Source organism: Artibeus jamaicensis, unplaced genomic scaffold (assembly GCF_021234435.1).
Source record: "Artibeus jamaicensis isolate MK-2021 breed Jamaican fruit bat unplaced genomic scaffold, CSHL_Jam_final contig_464, whole genome shotgun sequence".
NCBI lineage: Eukaryota > Metazoa > Chordata > Mammalia > Chiroptera > Phyllostomidae > Artibeus > Artibeus jamaicensis.
Window position 1 is genome coordinate 7,924,158 of NW_026521842.1, and position 23,671 is coordinate 7,947,828.

General features: G+C 52.3%; 1 protein-coding gene across 1 annotated transcript in view; it reads right to left on the minus strand.

Annotated features, from left to right (window-relative positions):
- Positions 1–23,671, minus strand: part of CMIP (c-Maf inducing protein) — a 227,574-nt gene that overhangs the window by 26,297 nt on the left and 177,606 nt on the right. The window contains exons 5-9 of the mRNA XM_037142455.2: positions 19,835–19,876; positions 14,405–14,467; positions 11,671–11,751; positions 6,112–6,215; positions 4,492–4,596 (exon numbers count right to left, since the gene is read on the minus strand). Of these exons, the coding sequence (XP_036998350.1) occupies positions 4,492–4,596; positions 6,112–6,215; positions 11,671–11,751; positions 14,405–14,467; positions 19,835–19,876 (395 nt within the window). The remainder of the gene's footprint in view (positions 1–4,491; positions 4,597–6,111; positions 6,216–11,670; positions 11,752–14,404; positions 14,468–19,834; positions 19,877–23,671) is intronic.

Here is a 23,671-nt window from a genome sequence, read left to right on the forward strand (position 1 = left end):
ATTCTATGGTTGATGGAAAATTGTGTGTGTGGTCTGTAGGGGGAGGGCTATGGGTTCGGAGCTAATTTGCTGCTGAAATGCTCAACACTCCATTTCCCTTTGTTTGCCTTTGCTGGGATTTAAAAGTGGATTTTCAAGGCTGTTTGGCTCAGAGCGGGTGATTTTCCAGTGAGCCATGCTAACCTGGGTCAAGCTGTCTGCTCCTTTGTGTGCGAGTACACCGTGTACCACAGAGAGCACCGCAGATGGGCCCTGAGGACAGCACGGGCTTTCTCTTCCAGGGGCTGCCCTACAGAGCTGGACCGGCCTGAGCCTGGGAAAGGTCTTGCAAGACTGTGGCCCTTCGGTGATTTCCTGGAGGAACTGCTGGCAACACCTGGAACTCAAACTACCATGGGCTCTGAGGGGGTCTGTGCAGGAAGCAGCAAGACCTGCCTCAGCCTCTCTTGTGCCTCCACCTGGGCCACCTGGTTATAAGCACAGTGGCTTGCAATTCCCCCAAGGTCATCTTGCCCCCTCTAGTCCATCTTCTGTGCAGCTGCTGCCAGAGAGGAATTTGGAAACTGGTATCTCGTTGAGTCTCTTCCATACTTAAAACCCAACACTCAGAATGAAAACTCCACAAATGAAACCTCGGCAGAGTTCTGCACTGAAAGTGTGGTCCCTGAATTAGCAGCATTTGCACTACTGGGGGTCTGTGAGATAAGCAGAGTCTCAGGCCCTGCCCCAGACCTGCTGAATCTGAACCTGCACTTAACACACACTCCCAGGAGCAGCTCAGCAGTGCAAGTCTGTCCATGGCCAGCCCTCTTCTCCAGCATCACCTTCTGCTACTTTCCCCCTCTCTTTGCTGTAGTCACTTCCTCCCCTGCTGTGGCCCTTCATCTTTAGGATGGAGCAGATCACCAGAGGAGTTTGCCCAGAAAGCAGATTCCAGGGCTCTGGAATCTAAGAGTCTGCTTTTTAAAGAAGTAGTTTGGGGGATCCTGAAGCAAGTAGTTAAGGACCATAGGTAGGAAAATGTGACTAATGGCAACTCCACCTGCCCTGCCAGGCATTTGTACCTTCTGTGCTCTCTGCCTGGATCACCTCATCCTGTCTCTTACCCTGTTGATAGTTAGAAGGTCTCAACTTAAACATCACCTCCCTGAAGGATCCCTTTCTCACTTCCCCTGAGAGAAGGGGTTCTCAACTCTGGCTATGAACTTGACTTGTCTGGGGAGTTTAAATAAAACAGAACAATCCACTGCAAGGGCCATCCCAATCCAATCAGAATGCAGTGGGTGGGGCTGTGACAAACCTTTTCCCACTATGTATGGAGATACAACCAGCAGTATGCTGAAAAAGAAAGCCAATTGCCTTGGCTTTTGTAGTGTTGGCCAATTTCCTCATAAATACTCCTATGATGACCAAATTCAAGCCACCAATGTGCCATTGCTGACTGTGGAATTGGGAAGAGGTATGCTTCCAAATGGAACAGGGCTCCAGCATACGTGGGTGTAACTTAAAAACAGAATAGTCAAATGTGTAAATTGTAGGTGCAGAGCTTCATGAGTTTTTACACATTCCTGTCTAATAACCACCCACCAGATCAGGATTCCTCCACCTTGGCACCACTGCCATTTGGGGCCAGAAAATTCTGGTAATTCTCTGATGGGGACTGTCCCGCACCTGGCGACAGGTTCAGCAGTGTCCTTGACTTCCACCTGCTAGATGCCAGTAGCACCCCTCCCTTTGCTCAAGTGGTGGCAACCGAAAATGTCTCCAGACATTGCCAAATATCTGAGAACCACTGGCCCAGATCAAGATGTGAAATACTTCCAGAAGCCCAGAAGCTTCTCTCATGCTTTTCCATCTAACTCCCCACCCTAAAGATGGCCACTATTCTGGCCTCTATCTCCACAGATTTATTTTGCATGTTCTTGAAGGGAAAAGAATCACACTCTACGTATCTTTTGGGTCTGACTTCTTTTACCTACTCTTACGGCTGTGGGTTGGTTGCATGAGTTCATTCATTCCTGCTGCTATATACAGTATGGCTTTTGAGAACAGATCGTAACTTATTTATCCATTCTCCTGTCCTAGGACATGGCGTTGAGGCAGATTTCAGTTTTGTACTATAGAAATGATGTAGCAATAAACATCCCTGTACACATCTTCTCATTAATATACCAAAAGCTATGAGGAGCTGGATCACAGAGTAGGTGTTTGCTCAGTTTTATGCTCTGATTTTTGTAAAGCCTCCCCAGGTGACTCTGATACACAGCCAGGGTTAAGACTCCCTGCCGGAGACCATTTTAATGATACCTCAGCTTCTGCCATCACAGCCCTGACCAAACTGTACTGTAACTGTTTACTCACACCCCACCCACTGCTACATCATCTGCTCTGGGAGCACAGGGGTCCCACCTGCGGGTGCACTTGTACCTTCAACACCTGGCACTTAATGGGCCCTCACTAAACGAGTACCGACTGAATGAGAGAAGGAGGCACACTGGTTCTTGCTGTCCCCAGTCCCCTGACTACAACGGTGTGTGTGTTTCCTCATCCTGGTTCCTTCCGCCTCCCTTCCCCTGGGACGGGCACTGGGAGGGAGATTTCCAGCATCCTGTCTTTCTGCCTCCTGCTCCTAAGCCCTGTTCCAGGGCACCCTGGCAGGGCCACAGACACACAAAGGGAAAACTTGGATGTGTGGTTTCCTGCTCTGGCCCCTGCCCTGCACCGAGTCCCAGCTCAGTATCCAGGGAGAGGGCCCAAGCAGGCTGGGGGGGGCCAGAGGCTTCAGAAGGAAAAGGAGCCTGAGAGAGAGAGAGAGAGAGAGAGTGTGTGTGTGTGTGTGTGTGTGTCCTCCTCTTGCTCTTCCTGCCTCCTGGGGAGGCCTGAGTTTGAAATGCGTGCAGATCAGATCGGCCAGCTCTTGGGCTACAGTGTACGAGGTCAAGGGCGTGACCATCAGTGTACACAGGAAGGCTGAGATGACTATACAGGCCATGCACTGCCCTCTGACCACCTTTTCCACTGAAATATAACATGTTACAGGGTCTCTCACAGGCACTCGGGAATGATCAGCATGACATCTGCATGTTCTGGCTTCAAGGATACTGTCACCTCTTTCTGAATAGGGAAATGATTCAAGATGGACATGGTCCCTTTGAATAGCAGGGCCTGGGGATGAGGACATTACAAATGGTCACCCTCCCTTCTCAAGCCATCATAAGAAAATACCCCCTTATTAAGGTTCATTTGTGGCCCTTTCCTCAAGACCTCAAAGTACAGTATTTGTTGTAAAAGCCCCATCTGTACAGGTTTTCAGTGACTCAGAATGTTCTGCTGCCTTTTCTTTAAGGTCTGAAATACATTCCCACTGAATCCCCAGCTCCATGTCCCCCTGGAGTTGTGCAGTGTGCCACCTGAATGACGGACAGGGCGGCTGCAGCCGATGCCATCTCTACCCTGCACAGCGCATCCTCCACAGTGACCCCAGCGGTCACTGTCGAAAGTTCTACGCAAACTAGTGGCATCTGCGTCACTCCATCCCTGGAGCAATCCTCAATTAAGGCGGAATGGGAACGGGTAGGTAACCGCCTCGCGTCACCATCCCTCAGAGGAACAACCGGCGTGCTCCACATGGTCTCCCAGGACGGCCAGTGGGGTGCACGGGGGTGGTGGTCACCGCCTACGAACACAGGCTCCAGTTTCCGTCATCCGTCCTCCTCCCCAGTGTTTTCCGGGCTTCCTTCCCTAGTAAGGTTTGTCCCCCAGCCCCAGGGGAACCAAGACAGTGGCCCTGCCATGCCTGCTTTCTGGTCATGGCTGCATTTTATTGTTTTCACAGTATTGCCTACCATCTGACATGATCCTGCATATTTACTTGTATGTTATCTCCCCCAGCAGAGCACAAGCTCTGAGGAGGGTCCTGTGCTCTCTTTTACCTGCAGTACCAACACTATGCCTGGCACACAGTGGGCCCTCAAGATATACACAGGCAAAATCTGTGTTTATGAAGACAGGCAAAGAGGGAGCAAACCTTACAGCCACCACTGGAGAGATGCTTGCACACTCACACATGTGGGCAATGCACACACCTACATGTGCACTCTCTCACACACTCACACAACACCCCATGTGCATACCCACATGTGTGCACATTCCCTCATACATGCATGCACACACACATACCCCCAGGCCCCAATGGGTCACATGTGCCAGGTGGTGAGAAATCTCCAGAATAAAACTCTTGCTCCTGAAGCCAGGTCAGCACCACTGCCGTGCAGCTGCCAAGGCTCATTCATAGTGTCTGCTTTTCCAGTGACATGCCTGGGTTCTGGGCCCTGGACTCAGCGAGCACACGGGGTGTGGCAAACACACTGGAGGCCGGCCCGGAGGAGGCTGCTGTACCTCCCATGCTTGGTGAGTTGGCCTCTCACTGTCCCCACCCTGGGGTGGCAGTGTGCCCCCACCCAGGCCCTCCCAGTGGTGGTGGTGACTGACCTGTTGATGAACTCTTCATAGCAGGAATAGATGGCAGCCAGGCACACGGCCACCAGGTTGGGCAGGACCCGGGGGTGAGGGCAGTGCCCTGTGGGGCCGTGCATGCTGGAAAAGAGCAGAGGGCAGGGTAAGGCAGCTGCAGGATGGTGCCCACAGCAGGGAGGTCGGGGGAGCCTGGGGACAGCTTGAGGAGGTCCCTGGGGGAGCACTCTGAGCCTTCTGTGGGGAGGTGGCAACACCAGATTTGGGTCCGAGCCCTGACCTGTACAGGCAACAGAGAACCAAGCTCTGGGCCGTGAGCTCCAGGTCCTGGGCACCTGGGTTCAAGTCCAGCTGAGCGGCCATGGCACGCTGCTTAAACATGCCACTCTTAGTTTACTTAGTTATAGAATGGGGACAACGGTGGCCCCCTCCCTAATGGGGAACAGTAAACACCCGATTTTCGAACTTATGGGAAGACTTAGCAGATAATGGCCATGTGGCCTGGGACGGTCACATTTATGGCTGGGGGTTCTGAAATAATTATGGCTAATACTCCATTTTACTCTCAAAACTGCCCTGCTTTGGAAGAAAAACTATTATGGTCCTGCTGACCTAGCACGGGGTCTGGAACACAGTTGCAAAGGCTCCCATAAACACAGCCATTGTTATTAATCATGGCTGCCTCAGCTTTCTTCTGCAAAATGGGGCAGTGTGGGACCTGGGGATAATACCTGTAACATTCCTGGAAAAACCACTGTGGCCACTGGGACTGAGCGAGGCCTCACCTAAAGAATTTTATAAACCCTGACTGGGTACTTGGAAGGGGCCCCGAGTCACCCTGACCCTGGTAGATGGGCACACTGTCGGGTCTGGAGACGCCCGGTGAGCAGCAGGGAAGTCTGTCTGGGAGGCCACAGCACGGGCTTGGTCGGGCCGTTTGGGTTCTCTTCACACACAAGAAGAGTCAAGACAACGAGCACCGGTGCTCCCATCACATTTGTGCACAGTTCTTGGTGCTTCTGTGGGTCAGACTGCCGAATCCCTCACACTAACTGGATGGAGTGGGTTTTACGATTCTTGTTTACAGATGAGGAAACCAAGGCATGGAGAAAAATATTTTAAAATGAAAGCAAAACCAACCCACCCATGCAAACACCGGAAGGGGGTGAGAACCAGAATATTTGGCTTCATTTTGGCCAAGTTTGAGATAGCTGTTAAAGTCCCCAGTGGAAACTGCCTGGGACCACAGGGGATCACTTCCTGCACACCTGGCGCCCACAGCCCAAGGGTGTACTCATATTACTCAGAACTGTTACCATTTCCTGAGCGCCTGCTGAGCCTCAGGTATTATGCCAGGGGCTTCCTCGTGCACCACCTTACGTAATCACACAACAACCCCTGTGTGGGGGAAACAGGACCAGAGGTACAGCACCTGACTGGCTCAGCGTCACACGGCATGCAAGTGCCTCAGACTGCACGTGGTCAGGAGGCTCCAGGAGAGCCTCGCAGAGGAAGAGACGCCCGTGGCCTCTGAACGCCAGTGGTGCCCCTCTGGGCATCTGTGGGGTGCGTGGTTCTGGGAAAGAAGGAAAGCTGGCTCACAGGCAGGGTGGGGAGGGTGTCAGCCAGGAGACCCACCTCTGAATGAACTTCTTCACCACTTCCATCCCCGCATTGAGCTCGTTCAAGGCAAGGATGTACTCCTGAGTAAACAGCCTCAGTCGTGGGCACTTCCCAAAGTCCTGCAGAGACAACAGAGTAGGAGTTGAGACACACCTGCAGAGCAGGCCAGGAAACTGGTGATGGGACCCGCTCGGCCTGGAGCCACTGGTGTGAAGACAGCAGGGAGACACCAGCCACCTCCTCTTTCTAGAAAGCACACACATTTTCACTTCAAAAAACTGACCCCGCAATGCTTCTTGCTTATACCCTTTGATGGCCGTCAGTAGAAAGCAATAAATGTCCTGTCACAGGGGGTTTCTGGCACACATAGCCAACCGTTTGGCATGGCACTAGCCCACCCCTGTGGTTGGGTGGGGTCAGCATGGCACACAGACATGCTCAGAAAACAGCCAAACCGGGGCCTCCCTTCTGCACAGCCACGAGGGGCCGGCAGATGTCGAGCCAGGCCTCCAATGCCTGGGAAGGCTGTAAACTTCTCCTGCAGCCACCAGAGAATTTCTGGGCCCCTCCTTCCTATGAGCCATTATCTGACACCACTCAGAACAGCAAAGTCAGAAGGTGCCCCAACCTGAGGCCATCAATTCAGGGTGCTGCTTTGGGACTTCCTGGAGGTATGAAGGAGGCGAAGGTGGTGCGCTGGACGGACATAATGCCCTGCGTCCCTGAACATCTTTGGTGAGTAGACACCTGCTCCTTCTCTGTGAGAGGGAGGCGGCCCAAAAACCAGGCATGGTGCCAGGTGGGATGGTTCCCAGTCCAGGGCTCCTCGGGTTGGCTTCTTCCTCCTCTTGGCTGACCCCAGCCACCCACTGCGTGCCACAACTGAACTTAAGAAGCATTCGATGACCTTAGTTGTCTACAAAGCCACCCTCACATGGGACCAAAAAAGGCAGATGACAACAATGCATGAGCTCAGAAAGGGCTGACTGGACAAGTATGGGTGTGTGTGTGTGTGAAAAACGTGGGTTATGGGAGGTGTATGTGGAGACAGAATGTATGACACGAGTGTAGAAGGTGTGTGTAAAGACTGTGTGACGGGAGTGTGGGAGAAAGTGTGTGAGAGACACAGGACGTGAGGAGTTGTGTGTGTGAGACACATGGAGTATGGGGTTGTGTGCAATAGTGTGGGAGTGGTGGCCTGGGAGGGAAGGTCCGTGTGCTGGGCGGTGAGCGAGTTCGGAGGGAAAGTGGCTGGTACATGGCTGCTGGTCAGTGCCCTGGTGCAGGGAGGAAGGAGGTGGAGGAAGGGGTGGAGGAATAATCTGTCCCATGTTAGGTAAAGGTCAAGCTCCCGGCCCTGGGGGGCAAGACACTCGCTCCATCTCCATCAGCCAGCTCAGCCCATAGGTGCCTGAATCTCACCTTAGCTGAAGCCTAATTAAGGGGCACTGAGCAAGGACAGAGGGACCCTGCCTGTTCCCATGAGTCGTTATTAGAGACAGACATTTTCTCAGTTTCCCCGGTGCAGCATGTTGATGGGGCAGATGGGGCAGAGCTCAGCTAAGAGTGGAAAGGCTGTCGGCTCCAGGACTTGTCAGAAGAAACACGGCGCGGGTGAGAGAAGCATCAGGCGGGGGAGGACCTAACGGCCACTCCCAGGTGCACAGTTAGGGACCTGGAGGCTTCCTTACTGCACATCAAACGCTGTGAGCTGAGTTTTGAATAGTCAGGAGGGGAAAGTCACAGTGTGGGCACGAGGTTGACTAGCATGACACAGGGAAGCCTGGTGGTCTCCAGACTCAGCTGTCCCTCCTATTGTCCCACTCAGTGAAGCCCACTGAATCGGGACTCTAATCTAAAACAAAACCGGTGGAGATTCTCCTTATGGATAACTGACCCATGGACCCTCATGAAGGCCAGGTAGGGCGTACCCCTCCCACTCCCTCCGGCCTGCTCGTGGGAGAGTTTCCAGAGCTACCTGGTGCTTCCTGACCTGGAGTCCAAAGGGCTGACTGAGGGCCCCCCAGGCAACGTGGGGCTCGTCTGACCGCATCCTGTCTCGGAGGATTATGCTTTCACATCAGGAGGGCAGCAGAACCATAGAGAGCTCAGAAGAAATATACACGTGTATGCACACACACCCCTAATGTGCGCACATGTATCACATGTACATATGATACACATGCATGCACACACACGCACAGAACACTGAGCTAGAAGGTGAGGTTCCTGCATAATGAAAGAATTGAAGCTTGACTATGATGTCAAATTGAGGAAGACACCCCAAGCACCCTGGTCCCCTGGAAGTGAGTGACAGGAAAGCTGTGTGGCCTTGGGCCACCAGGTCCTCTATGTCCCCACTGTAGAATGAGGGTTGAAGGAACCGTTCCCTAAGCACCCTCTACCTCTAAGGCTTTATGATGCTATTAAAACTGCTTCAACGGAGTCCTGCTAAAAGTAGTTACCTTTGCCATTAGATTTCTGGATAGTCAAGGCCGCTGGGAATGAACATTACATATGGGCTTCATGGTCTTTTCAAAGTTGGTTGAGGGACATTTTGCTTCTTTGGAAAAGTCAAATATGCTCCCCACGAAAAGCAGGTCAGGGCACCCACACTGGGGACCGCAGCCCCCTCTTGCCCCCTCTGCACAACAAGAACGCTCCACGGAGTGGTGAGTGGACATGAGGACCATGGTCACTCCTGAAGACACAGTTTAACATATTGTTGAGACTCTACCAGGGAACCTGCTGAAGGACCGCTTCAATTTGTATCTAATTTTCATTTCTGCCCAAAGAGTAACATTTTTTGAGACTCTAAACCTCTCTAAGATTCCGTGTGCTTATCCACAAAATCGGAGCACATGATGTATTTGCAAAAGACGCACCCTGGGAACAGGGCAAGCTCAGAAACCCCGGAACGGCACGGTGGTGTATGATTCCCCCCACTTCCCAAGTGCCTTCTTAATGAGAAACATTGCATGCAGGGCGAAGAGAGGTCACTGGTCACACTATGTGGCAGCCACGTGACTGGTGGCAGGCTAGGCACACTCGCTACCCAGTGACTGGACTCCCCGCACCTGCTGAGAGTCCCAGCTCCAAAACGGTGCACGCGGCCCATGGCCAATTACAAAGCTTAAGGAGCTTAAGTTAAATGAGTGACACCCAAGGTCTGCCACCTGGTAGGAGCCACTGGAGGGACTGCTCCCCCTCAGCCCGCCTGCCAGTGCTCTTCCCACAGTGTGGGTAATTAGCAGATGCTTTACAGCAGCCCAGGCTGGAGGATCACTTAGGGAAAGTCCTTTAAAAGTGAAGTGAGAATTCAGGCCCGAGGGTCCCTGGTCTCTGCCAGGCCACAACAGAGCTGTAAATTCTGGACTTGCCCTGTAGCTGTTCTGATTTTTATCCAGAAAATTATTACACAGTCAACACTCCAGGCCCATAAAAGTGGCCAAATACAAGGGGGATGTTGTATGGTTAGGCCACGGGAGGCTGCCTGGATTCTGACATTTTCCCCTTTGAAGTCAGGTATCCCAAAAGAACCCTCATTAAAGTCTACTGACTCCCATGAAATACGCAAAGGTGGTCATGTGCCCGGGGAGGCAGGGCCAGGCCAAGCACGCCCTGGGGTGTGTCCCTGTCACTGACCAGTGGTGAGGGGAGAAGCTCCTTTGCAGAAGAAACTGCAGAACCTTTGCTTTGGACTCTGAAAAGTACGCCCTCTACTCACGCCTCATCCACAGTGGTTTTAAAGTTAACAATCAGAGACCCTTTTTTTGCAAAGGGCTAAACCCAGAGAGCACCTGTGAAACTATGAAAGCCCAAATTAAGGCAGAACCTCCCCTGAACTAAAAAAACGGGGAGTTTCCTTGTTTGTCCTGGAGAAAGAATACAATGGAGTATCCCTCTCTGCCGTGTTCAGAAAATAAGAAATGCACTCACCCTAAGCAAGAAAGATCTCGTAAGTAGGCAACGTTTCAGTTACGGTGTGTGATCACTTGGGGCAGAGCATGGTAAATTAAACAGCATTCAGTATTTGTAGGGTGCCGACGCGGTTCAACCAGCAGTGGCTGCTTGGAGCACTGGGTTGAGAGATTCTTAAGTTGTCTCTGGGCTCTGCGGGCAGAGTGCTGCCATCAATTAATGATGTCTGCCCTGAGCAGGCTAGGGGAGGGAGAGCAGTGCCCCACACGCCCACTCCTGTTGGCACAGGGGTAGGTTAGGTAATGTTCTTTAGACGCATGTTGTGCGGGCAGAAAAGCGACTTCACAAAGTAGGCTGTTTGCAGGCCACCCTTTTTCAGGGCTGTTTTCAACATGCCGCATCTTGACGGGCCTGGGGCAGAGGTGACAGGCACCTCGCACCTGGCTCGGTGGCCCAGCCTGCTCTGTCACTGCACAGACGCCTGCGTGGCATCGAGGCGCACTTCAGTCTGGACTGGGAGCTGGCCTGGCGGAGCATGCTGGAGCACCGGCCTGGCTTTGGGCTGCCTGCGCTTCAGCACCACGGGGCACGCACGACCGTCCACGGGTTCCCTGAGGTACCTGGGAGCCTTCCTGGTCTCATCTGTAAAGGGAGGTCATGGGCTGTCCTAAGGGCTGAGTGACCTTGCACTTGAATGTCACACTGTCGGGCTCTAAAAAGGTGTGAGCAGATGTCTGTGCTCACTCATTCCTCAGTTTCCCTGAGTGTAATACGGAGAAAACAGTGACTTGCTGCTCCCACGGACTGACTGGAGGACAAAAGGGGCCGCACCGACTCTAAGAGTCTTACTGCCTCTAAGTACATGTGCCATTCAATTCTGCCACTTAAAAAAAAATTAACTAAAGCTCATACTTTATTCAGATTTCTTGCGTGTTTCGCTAACATCCTTTACTGTTTCAGAATCCCATCCAGGATACCACGTGACATTTGGGTGTCATGTCTCCTCATGTCCTCTAGGCTGTGGCACTGTCTCAGCCCCGAACAGCTTTGAGGAGCGCTGCCAGGTGTTTGCTGGCAGGCGCCTCCACTGGGGCTGGTCTGATGTCTCCCTCCTGATGGGACTGGGGCTGAGGGCTGCAGAGAGGGAGACTGCAGGGGTGAAAATGGCACAAACCATCGCCAGGGCTGATGCCTGTTGGTACTGGCCTTGAACACCTGGCCAAGGTGGTGGCAGTCAGATTTCTTCCCTGTACAGTCACTCTGTCCTCTCTCTCCAACCTGTGCATGCCAGAAGGATGTCCCTAGGGACAGCCCCCAGCGGAGGAGTGAGGAGCTTGCCCCGCTCCTTGAGGACGGAGAGGACCTTACAGACACGATTTCTGACTTTACATTCCGGAGGCCCATCTCTTCCCCAGCCGTGCTATTTTTGTTGTTCTTACCTCCTGTGCAAAGATGCTCCCATTGCCTGCATACACAGACACAGAGCCAAGGGGACAGGCTATACGAACACGCAAACTGGAAACCGCATCCCAGCCCCAGTCCCTGGCTATCAGGTGGCCAACCCCAACCCACGGTCTTTGTGAAAGGGAAAGGTGGGGGAGGCCTTGTGCCCACCTCCTCCAGCTCGGTGGTCCGGGGGTAGGGGGCACTCACCATGTTATGCTTGAGGATTCTCTGGACCACGGGAGTGAACACTTCGATGACCACCATGGACCGGGGCCGCTCTCTGCAGTGCTGGAGAGACAGGAGGGCATGGTCAGCGTGGAGCCTGTGGCCCCGGCAGGGCTCGGGGGCCGGGAGCTTAGCACTGCCGCCTGGGTTCCCTTGCTGAGCACTGCTGCCCAGCTTTTTATTTGTTTGTTTGTTTGTTTGTTTGTTTGTGGTTAAGAAAAGTGGGTGAATATGGGAGCATTTGTTTGCCTTTTCCTCTGATCTCACAGTCTGAGATTGTTTCGGAGGTACGGAAAGGTATCTGCCTGACAGGACCCTTATTCAGTGCAGGGAGACTTCTGCGGCACTAAGATCATGAGAGCATGGTCTCACAGAGGAGTCTCTCAATAATCAGTGACAGAACACCAGCGGTTCAGTGTTTGGACACCAGGATCTTGAAACTTCTGAGACTCTTCAACTGCTGGCTTTGCCAAGCTGCAGCAGTCAGCTGGCAGGCCAAAGGCAGCTCTCAGGTGCACCTGATCTCAACATGGTGTTTTGATTTCAAATTCAGATTGAAGGGCTTCAGATGGAGCAGGTAAGACCCCATCAATCTAACACATGTACAACCTGCCCAGCCTGATGGTGCTGAGCTTCCTAGCCCTGGATGAGGACAGTGTACTTGGGATATCAGAAATCAGAACTTTTCCTCAGATCTTGGGGTGACGGTTTTGAAGTCTGGCAGCAGAGGCATGCCCGGTGTGTCCAGAGAGCTGGCCTGGAGTGGACCCAGTGGAGGAGGTTTTGTTCCCCTCAAGCTCCGCTCTCTGGAGGGCTTCCTGGAGGGTGAGGCACCGGGGCTCTAACTTTGACCCCCCCCAGGGAAAACGGCCAGGAGGCTCACAGGACCCTGTAGCCGCACTTTTCCCTCCAAACGGCAGGGCAGCCCTGCGTTCCAGGACCAACAGAGAGTTCTACCAGGTAATGTCCAAGAGGTTCGTTTGTTCTACATTACTGTTTTTTTAAAATCCCCAACCAAGGATATGCTTATTGATTTGAGAGAGAGAGAGAGGAACATCGATGTGAGAGGAACATCGACCAGCGGCCTCCCGCACGAGCCCTGACCAGGACCGAACCAGCAACCTGGGTGTGTACCCTGACTGGGGATCGAACTGCAACCTTTTGATGTGTAGGACGAGGCTCCAGTCACCTGAACCACCGCCTACAGCTACATCACTGGTTTTTAAACTGTGCTACCATTTACTTTGAAGAGGTCCACTGCTCTAGAACGAGTTTGTAAACCATGAGACCTGGGAGAAATCCTATGGCTGAAAGGAGAAAGAGAAGCAGGTCTGGATTCAACTGGACCAAACATTAAGCGAGGAGATAACACGCAGTGACAGGTGGGGGAGCAGCTGGCCATTGTCTCGGGAGCCCAAACACTGGGTTATCTGACCTCGCCCTGCTTGGGGCAGGGAGGTCCATCTTGTCTTCAGGCTCATCAAGCTGTTAACTTCTCCCCCTTGTGTGGCCCCAGGGGTGGGGCCTGGATGCAGCACAGGAGCCCAGCACCCGCGTGTGGACACGCTCCCGCGTGCACACACGCACAGGCACAACCGCACAACTGGGCGCTCACCCACTTGGACCCAGCTTACCTGCTTGGACTGGAAAACACACACTGGCACCTGCCCACATTAACAATGTACCCTGGGCACTTCGGGCCAGCAGGCTGGGCCCACCCTCTGTTCTGTGGGTTGCTGAGAAAGGTCTCCTGACGGAGAGATAGGACCAAGAGGATAACATGATCCCATCTCCCTTAAATTTATGTCACCTGACAACACAGAGAGAGCACACTCCCTGAGTGTGGAGTGGCCGGGGGTAAAGGGCAGGGGGTGGGGGCAGTAAGTATACCCCAGCCCCCTTTCCTCCAGAAACCATTAGGCCTCCCAGGTGGCTTTGCCACGCCACAGGGGAGGGAAGAGACACAGGCGAGGTGAGTCATCAGGACTGAGACCAGGGGAGTGCTGGGAAGCAGCAGACCTAGGCCCTAGTCTTTCCAAGGACAAATCACTACATTAAAAAATCAGACAACAAAGAACAAAACCGAATTGTGTGCTGGTTCAGCCCTGGGGCCGATTCAGGGGACTAGCTGGCAGAGTGAGGGACGCCTGGTCCCCAGTGTGCCCTAGATCTGTCCCACGTAAATCCCACTGAGAGGCTGGCGCTGTGTCCCTGGAAGCGGGTATCCCTCTCCCTGGCTCCTCCAAGCTAACCTGGCATCCCAGCTGCTCTCCCTCCTCAGGAAAGCCCCACAGCCGGGCCCCCACTGTGGGCCAGCTGGTACTCAGAGAAGCCCTGGCTAAAAATAACCCAGCTCTGATGTCAGGAGCCTAGAAAATCTGCTATAAACTTCTCCCAAGACAGCCACGAAGACATTTCAAGGAAAACCTGGACACTCCTCCCCGACCCACTGGTTTGGACCCTGGGCTTCAGTTATCACCCGACACAGAAGGGACTGTAATTTTATGAACAGGGTACTTGGTTTGCCTGCTGGCTGTGCCCAGGACCCTGACCCCAGTTGGTGGGGCCTGGGTTTTCAGCAAATTGTGCAAAGCCAACCCCCAGCATCCGAGTGTGTGTGTGTGCGCGCGCGTACACACACACACATACACACACACACACACACACAGGGATGGGCAGGTCCTACAGATGCAGCACCACTGCAGCCAGGCCGTACCTTGCAGAAGAATTCACAGAGATCTGGTGGAGGGTGGTTGTTTTCCAGCAGAGGGGCAATTGCCTGGAAGACAATGAACTGAATGTCAGTCTGATCTAGAAGAATCACACAGGGGCTGTGTGTCTGCATAAGAGGGTGGACTCTAGATGGAAGACACACCTCCTTGTTACCCTCTAGGCAAAAAGGCCCAGCCAGGGCTCCTAAATTTGGGAAGTGCATGGCTCCCTTTGAGAAGTTGATAAAAGTTCTGGGCTGCCCCCTGCCCCCCAAAACACACATACAACGATGCATGTAACTCGAGGGGTTTCACAACCTGCTGACGCCCCCTCTGACCAACCATCCCTGACTACGAGGCAGGAGCATGGGTTTCTTGGCCTTGTACTGCTGACACTTGGGCCAGTTGTTCCTGTGGCGGCAGCTGCCCTGTGCATTGTGGGAAGTCTAGCAGCATCCTTGTCCTCGACCCACTGGATGCCACAGGTGACGCCTAACCCAGAGGTGACAATCAAAAATGCCTCCAGATATACTTCATTTGGTATTTAATGCCCCTTAAATTCATTTCTCAGGGAGCCTTCTTAAGCCAGCTGGACAATAATTATGGGTTCCACTGTCATTCCTATGCCAGTGTCCCATGGACTAAATGGTATTTGACTCTCGATTTTTCCGTCCCTTTCATAACTGGTTTTAATAAACTTGCTAAATTTCAAATCAAATAAAAATTTTAAACAATTGAAAAAGTGTGTCCAGACATTGCCAAATGCCCCCAGGGGGACAAAACTGGCCTCACTTGAAAACCGCTGGTACAGGGCCTCTCCCAGAGCCTGCACCGAGCCAGCTGCCAGTAAGTGTTAGCTGCTGCTAGGTTAATAGCTTTGTGAAGTCCACACTTTCCCCTGTTTGCCACACTGGGCACGTGATTAGGAAACATTAGACCCAGGACCCAGCAATGAGACTGCCAGGCATAGGTATGACCTTGGGTGGGCAATGCAACCTCTCTGTGCATTAATTTTCTAGTCCATAAAATGGGGGAGACTATAGAGTTACTGATTCACAGGGGTGTCAGGGGGATCTGATGATGGAAAACTCTAGAAGCTTTAGTGTTTCAGGCTTGCTTAAGCACACTGCCTAGAGCACAGCATGTCACCATCACCACCACAAGGGGACTGTCTTGGGCTGTGCTGGCACAGCAGCAAGGGTGCCGGTGCCTGACTCCCCAGGGAGGCTCCAAGATGGCGCAGTCTCCCCATGACCACCGGCCGCAGCTCAGACCCTGGTGCATGGTTTCAGAGGGTCTCCTTCATCTGCCCTCTACAACGATGCCTGTGGCTATGTGTAGTTACCTCTCGGTAAGGCCTTCTGCTAGTCCTGAGGCCACCAGGGAAAGAAAAGTGTGGCTGGACACAAGGAAAAGATGACCCTCAGTGGACTCGTGTCGGGGAGGGCACCTAGGTGAAAGATGACGTCACCGGAATGGAGTGAGGTGCTGTAACAGCCACAGCTGGGTTGATAAAAGCTGACGACCAGGCCCAGGGTCATGTTTGTCCAGGGCTGTGCACATGCCTATTCAAAATTTATCTGATATGAAATTAAATGATTTTAAATGAAATAAAATTAAGAGTGCAGTCCCTTGGTCCCACTGACCACATTTCAGGCGCTCGACAGTCAGTCACAGGAAGCTCGTGGCTCCCGCAATGGACAGTGCAGACAGGCAACGCCTCCACACTGCAGGGGCTCTCCTGACAGTGAGGTGCAGTGTCCGACCACTGGGTGGGGACTGTGCTGCCCTGTAAACACAGGGAGAGGCGAGGTCACAGCAGGGACAGCGGGACAGGAGCCTCCGTCTGGCCTGCGGCTCTGCTGCTCTGACCCGGCTCTGGGAGGAGGGATCTCATGCAGGGTGCACCCCGCTGGGCAGAGGCCCTTCATCGCACTGAGCCCCTCTTTCCTGGGCCTGAGTCAAGGAATGGAGGAGAGGGAACAAAGCACCCACACGGGCACCAGGCCTGGGTCCCATGCTTCCACAGTGGCTCTCTCGCTTGGTCCTTGTCACAACTGGTGAGGTAAAGCAGTCACTGCTTCCATGTATGCAGATGAAGAGACAAAGGGCCAGGGAAGTTACAAGGCCTGCCTCAGTCACAGAATGATGACAATTTTAAGACGCATGATTAATAAAAAAGCGTGTATTTTTGTGCAATTCTTCTATGAGCTGAGCATGTTGAGGATACTAGCTCCTTTAGCCATTCCCATGGCCCCCTAGGAGTTATCACACACGCTTCACCACCAAGAAGACTGAGGCTTGGAGCGCCAAGTTAGCTAGCTGAGTGGTTGTCTGATTAAGGAAAAATATTCTTGAGCCAGGAGAGAGAATGTGGGCAGGCCAGTGGTTCTCACCTGGAGTGGCTCTGCCCCCCAGGATGTCGGTGTGCTTGGGGACAGTTCTAACTGTCAGCATCGTGGAGGGGACTACTAGCATCTGGTGGGCGGAGGCCAGGGACGCTGCTCAACCTCCCACAGTGCACAGGACGGCCCCCAGCACAAAGGGTTCTCCACCCCCAAATGTTACGAGTGTCAAAGGTGAGACACCTTGGGGCAGATATGTGAAAAAAGACAGAAAAGAATTTCCAAGACATTTTGTTAAGTAACAACACAGAACAACACATCCAGCATGTCGTCACTGATGTTAAAAAGAAAAAAAGCAAAGACACAACAGTGTCTGTCTGTGTGGCTTTGTCACAGTGGGAGACCGCTGGCACTCTCTAAAGAGGGTGCTGGAATGCGGGGAATTATTCTTTTTCAGTTAAAATACATTCATGAAATACTTGCAAAATCAAAGCTAATTTTAATAAAATTAAATAAAAGTTAAACATTTCCACCACTTGCCCAAGGTCACAGCTAGTATGAGGTGGGCCCAGGGTCTGCTTTGGCTCTGAACTTAAACCCACTCTCTTCACCAGCATGGGGAAAGGCAGCTGGCATTTGGCCTCCAGGTCCATCCTCACCCAGGGACACTTCAGCTGTCACCAACCATCACCTATTGCACGGACGCCAACTCAAGTTACTTACAAAAGTGCTTATGAAAAATAAGTACATAAAAAAACACCAAGCCCCACTGGGAGAGGAGCGTCGCCAACAGGTCAAATCAGACAGTGTAATTGTTGGGATGACAGGAGGCCACAGAGGGCTTCACGACAATGAACACAGCATCGGGAACACAGAACACTGAAGGAGGGAGGGTGGGGGGCTGAAGGCCAGATCCGACACCAAACTCTTCCCTGTTCTCAGGCATCTTCAATGAGCAGGGAAGCCCAGCCCAGCCGAACTAGCTGGCCAAATGCAGCCCGGATTTCTTGGACAAAAAATTTTTTCCTGGTCTTTTTTTAAAAATTATATTTTATTGACTATGGTATTACAATTGAACTCACTCTACCCCCTTTCCCTCTTCTGCCCAGCAGCCCCCAATCCCTCAGGAATCCCCACACCTTTGTTCATGTCCATGGGTCATGTATATAAGTTCTTGGGCTACCAAATTTCTCTCTTGTCCTAAGTCCAAAGCCCTTGTCCCTCCTTTCCAGGACCAAGGTGCATCGTGGGACCACAGGGGTTGGCAGAGGGAGAGGAAGATACCAACTCCTTCCCTGGCATCCACAGTCCCACCTGCTCCTCCACTAGCCAGTCTCATGTCTTTGCCTTTACTTGTGCTGGGCCAGCTGCATGGACTGCCTTTCCTGGGACTGCTCCTATCCGTCTTTTAAGAGCAAACGTGAGTTTGCTCACCTCCTCTGGGAAGCCCTCTGTCATCTTCCTCCCTGTCAGCACCTTCCCTGACAGAGGAGGTTAGGTGTCTGTTCTCTGTGCTCCTCTAACACCCAGAACAAATGTCAGCTTCTGACCATGTCATTTCTTGATTATCTGTTGACCTGCCAGGTTCCCCCTGCACACAGTAAATCCTTCATGGCAGCTGTATGTCTACGGAATAGAGACTCCCCGCCCACCCTCCTTCAGTGTGTCTGGCACACACCTGCACTCGCATGTCAACGAATGTTTGTTACTTTGTTCAGAACAGTATACCAGAGAAAGGTGGTGATGGATGACTTGGGGTGCCCCAGCTGATGCTCCCGTGTTCTGGCCAAAGATGGCAATGGGTGGCCAGGCTGGAAACACAGGAAAAACCTCTGTATTTTTAACAAATACCCACTCAGTTCCTACTATGTACCAGATGCCATGGTTTGGGCTCCACGGAAGCTGCTACCTTTACTCTCAGCAATAAAAGACCCAGGGCTTATCTCCTTTGGAGCCAGCGGGACCCACCTGGGGCAAGGAGGGTGATTCTTTGGGTTGGGCTAGCTTGGGCCAAGTTGGTGGGCGCCCAAAGCCCTAACTCAGCTCAGAGAGGCACGGTGTCTGGGATGATGCCCTTGATTCGGAGGCTGCAGCCATGGGACCTCTTGGGCAGGCGAGTGTTCCAGGTCCTTTCCCAGGCACACAGGCCTCTGCCTCATGCTGCCATTTCAAGTTCTGCCTCCTTGCTTTCCACTTCCTTATGCTTTATGCTCCAGCAATACTGAAGTTTCCAAAAACTATCGTGATGCTTTAAATCTCTGCTCATATTTTATTTCCTCTCTCTGGAATGCCTGTACTCTGTTTCACCATCTGGCAAACTCCTGTTGATCCTTCAAAACCCAGTGTAGACAGACATCACTGCCCCCAGGATGCCCTCTGGCTTCTTTCCCAGGTGAGTTTATCACTCCACTCTCTACACCACATGCCTCTATTTTTGCAATGATTCCATTTGTCTTCCTACAATGAAGATGAACTGCTTAGGAGCAGGGGCTGTCTTAGTTATCTGTGGATTCAAAGACACAGCACAGTGCTTGGCACACAGTGGGTGCAAATTCATTTCTTTCTTCTCCCTAGTGAGAGTCATGTTTCATAGCTGAAAATTAACCCAGAAAGACATTTTGCCCCAAACATGCTCACACATCATAGTCAGGTCCCAGAAAGTATCACCTCACTTTGCACATCAAAGGGAATTAAGTCCAGGTTCCATTTGTGGATTACTAGGAGGTATGGCCTGGGGAAGGAGAGAGACTGGGTTACCTTTCCACTACAGGTTTTGCCTCTGAATGGGTTATGTGGTCTCTGCTATCTCCTGCCTTCAACTCCCTCAGCAGACTCAGGAGGGAGGAAGCAATTTGCTACAAAACTCAAAGACTGATAAGTACATCTCCCCCAAATCAACTGGGGCTCTGAAATGTGCAAAAGTGGGAGGGAGACATGTCTGGCTTGCGAGAGGAGAAAGCTGAGCAAGGTGGCTGTGCTGCTGGATAACATGGGTGCCTCCAGAATTTTGAGAATAGCTCAAAATCAGGGAAGATCGTGGGACTGGGCGGCGAGCAGAGGGCAGAGGGAGGGGGGTGGTGAGAGACTTACCACGATGATGTTTTCATGCTCCTGGGTAGTCAAGTTTGTGTTCTAAAGGATGGAACGCAGAAAGCAGGAAGAAAACAAAACAAAACAAAGATCCAAACATTAATCAGATGGAACACTTGTATCTCGAAGGTCCGCAGAGTTTCACAATGCTTCCGGCCTAGTGGACAGAGCACTGTTGTCGCCTTTCCTTAATTACACAGATCAGACGACCCCCGAAGGCACAGCTAGACAGGAGAAAAGCACACCCGGGAACAGGGGAATCACGTTTCCTAGTTGCTGTTTCAAAGCTTGTGGGTTACGTGACCTTGGACAGATCGCCTCTCGGCGAGACCCAGTTTCTTCTCCTGTCAGTGGGACCCTCTTTGGGCTGCTGGGAGAGGGTCCACGTGGCCAGGGCTCAGACCTGTGGTTGGCCCTTGTCGTGGTGATGCCACTTGGAAGCCAGAAGACTGGTTCACAGTAAACATGTAAAGAAGACTTAAGTTTTGACTCCATGACAGAGTCTTAGGGGTGGCATGTATATCATCTCAGCGGTTTGCAAACTGGGTTCCTAGGGAACACTGGTGTTCTATGAGTTGGCCCAAGATCCTGTAGCTAATTCAAATTCTAACAGTTAACTTTCAAAAATAATATTAGGTTGAATGGATTAAACTTGCTTAATTTTTAGTGCCAACTCCCCCACCAATTGGAATTTTCTTACACAGTGGGTACCTTTCTGCCATCCTGTGAGGAAGCAAGTGAGGAAAGTGATGAATACGCAATAAACGAGAAATTACGGGGAAAACTCAGAAACAGCCACCATTGTCTTTTTTGCTAGTTTCAGGGTATGTTCTGTTTTGTCTGTCTTGGTGGACGTGGGCTCTCTTTGGTGTCAATTCATATTTTCTAACAGTCACAGATGCTGCTCGCAAGATGCCTCCTCACTGGACAGTGAACTGGAAAGGTGGACTCGTCTAGAAAAAGCCCCCGGCACCCACCCGGACAAGTTTCAGGGGCAGTGGAATATCCACCACGTTTGCACAGCTGAAGCTCCTGAGCCTGTTTTCATCTGGCTGCCAAGGGAGGAAGGTGGACACAGAACCAGGGTCAGTGTCTGAGCTGCATGAGTCTCCGGGTTCCCATGGAGATGGCCTGACCCGCGATGCTTGGAATCAGGGAACATTCAGGAGGATGTTTTATGGATTCCAACGCCTCTTTCTTTTTGAGGATGTTGCAGTTTGAGTCTCCCACTTCGGGCAGACTATTAAACATCAGTCATTTTTCAGCTCAGGGCAGACGAAAGCCTGGCTCCGGTCTTCCTTCCCTTGTGACTGACTGACAAGTTCACTAGGCCTCAGGCTCTGTGCCAGAGCTTTGTAATACCAATCCCACCCACTTCTCTCTCTCACGGAGGTTCTCCTGCTATTTCCTACTAGCCCCTCAACAGTGAGCTACCTGAGACTCAGAGGTGCAGGTGCTTACCAGGGAACACAGCCCACAGTTGGAGGATTCCCAAGCCTCTATCTCCAACCATTGAGCCACGGTGCTCAGCCCGCACAAATGGCAGTTCCATCTTTCAGGCTCGGTGGGGCCAGCCTGCCCCTCACTGTACTCTGCACCTTTCCAGGAAGAGCCTTCAGTGAGCACAGAGGCCACTGCCTTTGTCAGTCACTGATGGCAGCCCATGCCACTTTGCAGGGACACTTTTCTCTACCAAGGCCATTTTCAACCCTGGGTGGATAGTGCTCATTAAAAGCCACTGCTTAGAGGGGACACTTGAACCCCAAGCTGATTGGCCACCCCACACACTCAACTCAACAAAGGCCCGGGAGGTCAGGGATGCCCACTTCGCTTGGCTGGTGGATGGATGGTCCTTTCTCAGCACTGTTTTGCCAACTAACAGCCCCCTCCTTCCCCTCCATCCCTCGGGCTCCTGCCCACCTTCTGGTTGCTTAGGTGAGGGCTCGAGCCTCTTAGCAGTAGGCCTCAGAAACAACTTGAGTACAGAGAACAGATAAAGAATCTAGCCCCATAAAGTCTAAACAAAAAAAGGGTGAGGAGGGAGAATGCATTTGCTTTTCCACCCATGCCGTCCAGATGTGTAGCTGCCAGTGCTGAGGCCAAAATCTCAAACACGTCCCAGGACAATAAAAGTGTGACTGTTTCCCAAATGCCCCCTCACTGTGAGGTACAGTGCCAACACTGTTTCTGTGTTAGAGCACTGGCCCTCATGTCTGAAATGGGCGCTAATCTGAGCCTCAGCTCACCGATGAAAACTGGGTACTGAGAAGCCTAGGGGCCTGCCCAAGGCCAGTTGGCTCCTGAGGACAGAACTAGATCCTTCTGACTCCACACATTTGCTTCTAACTACTATCCCACACAGGTGGGTCTCCCCCTCGCTGAAAAGCCTCTACCAATGCAAGTTCATGTCCCATCTGTGCAGAAGAGCCTGAGCTCTGCCATCAGGCAGACCTGGGTGTGGGCCCTGGCCCACACCTTCTCCGCCGAGGGACCCTGGGCAGATGATTGAACCTTTTGGAGCCTCTGTTGACTCTTCCACACACTTTAATACTTAGCCTGCAGGGTCTCTGGAAGAAACGTAAAACATCAGCTCCAAGTCCCTGCCAAAGTGATCATCACAGAGTGAGTACTGAAAAAGTGTGTCACTTGGAGTGGAGGTAAGCCTTACTGGAAGAGGTGCCATCTGTGCTACAGTCCCAGGTCCGTCCCTTACCAATGGCAGTTCTTATCAGTAAAACAGGTGAATAATATTGACCCCAGCCCGGCACACAGTAGGTATGCAGAAAATGCAAGCTTCTACTATTTTTTTAATGCTTGTATCTCTTCCCTCAACCACTTGGCGATCAGCTGACTTTGAGACAGTTAGTTGAAAGCTGGAGAAGTAATGCAAAGGCCCATGGGCATGTAGTCACACGAAGCATACCTGAGGAGGGGAAGAAATCCTGCCACCTCTACCTGCATCCTGACAGTGAGCCTGACTTTATAATGGTGGCCAGCACTGGTGGGGCGACAGGGGAGGGCAATGTGGTCTTGTAGAAAGAACTAGACAGCCCCAAGGTGGAATGGAATTTCCAGTCCCACTGCTTACTTGGCAGATCAGTTTCACTGGACCTCAGTTTCCTCACCTGTGACATGGAGACAGCAAGGCCCATCTCTCAGGGCGGATGTGTAGCAAAGAGATGCTGGGTGCGCAGCGCCTGGTGCCTGTCTGGCACAGAGCGGCTGCTTACCGAGGGTGAGCTGCCATCCCTTCCTTGATGAGAGGCCAGCCCCTGGCCTGCCTACCCTTCCCCTGCTCAGGGTGCGAAGCCGGGACTTGAGGTTGGGCACATAGCACCTGGCCTCAAGTTCTAGACCTTGACCACCATTCCTTTCAGGGCCCGAGTGTTAACTCCTCTGTGGAACAAGGCTGGTCTCCCACTGAGGACACATCCTCTGCTCTTCTGCTTGCGACTGTCACTGCCTCTTCACACCTCTCACCCCTACCTCCTCCCAGGGTGAAGAACCTCTCAAGTCTGTAGACATGTAGGGCCTGGGCTGGTTTCTTGGGCCAACAGAAGTGAGCAATCCAGGCCTGCAGAGAGAGGGCCAGGTCTAGGCAGCCGGGAGCTTACGTGGAAGTCAACGGGGGTGCAGAAGCCATTCAGGGAAGCAGGGTGTCAAAAGACAGGGGCCACCTCCAAGGGAGGGGAACAGAAAGAAGGGGACAGAAGTGTCGCTCCGGTGGCCATGCATAATTTAAATCAGGAGCCATCAGTTCTAGTGTCCCCAGGGGCCAGGTGGGCAAGTAAATGAGGACTATTATTAATATTTGTAAAGTGCTTAGCTTAGAATAGC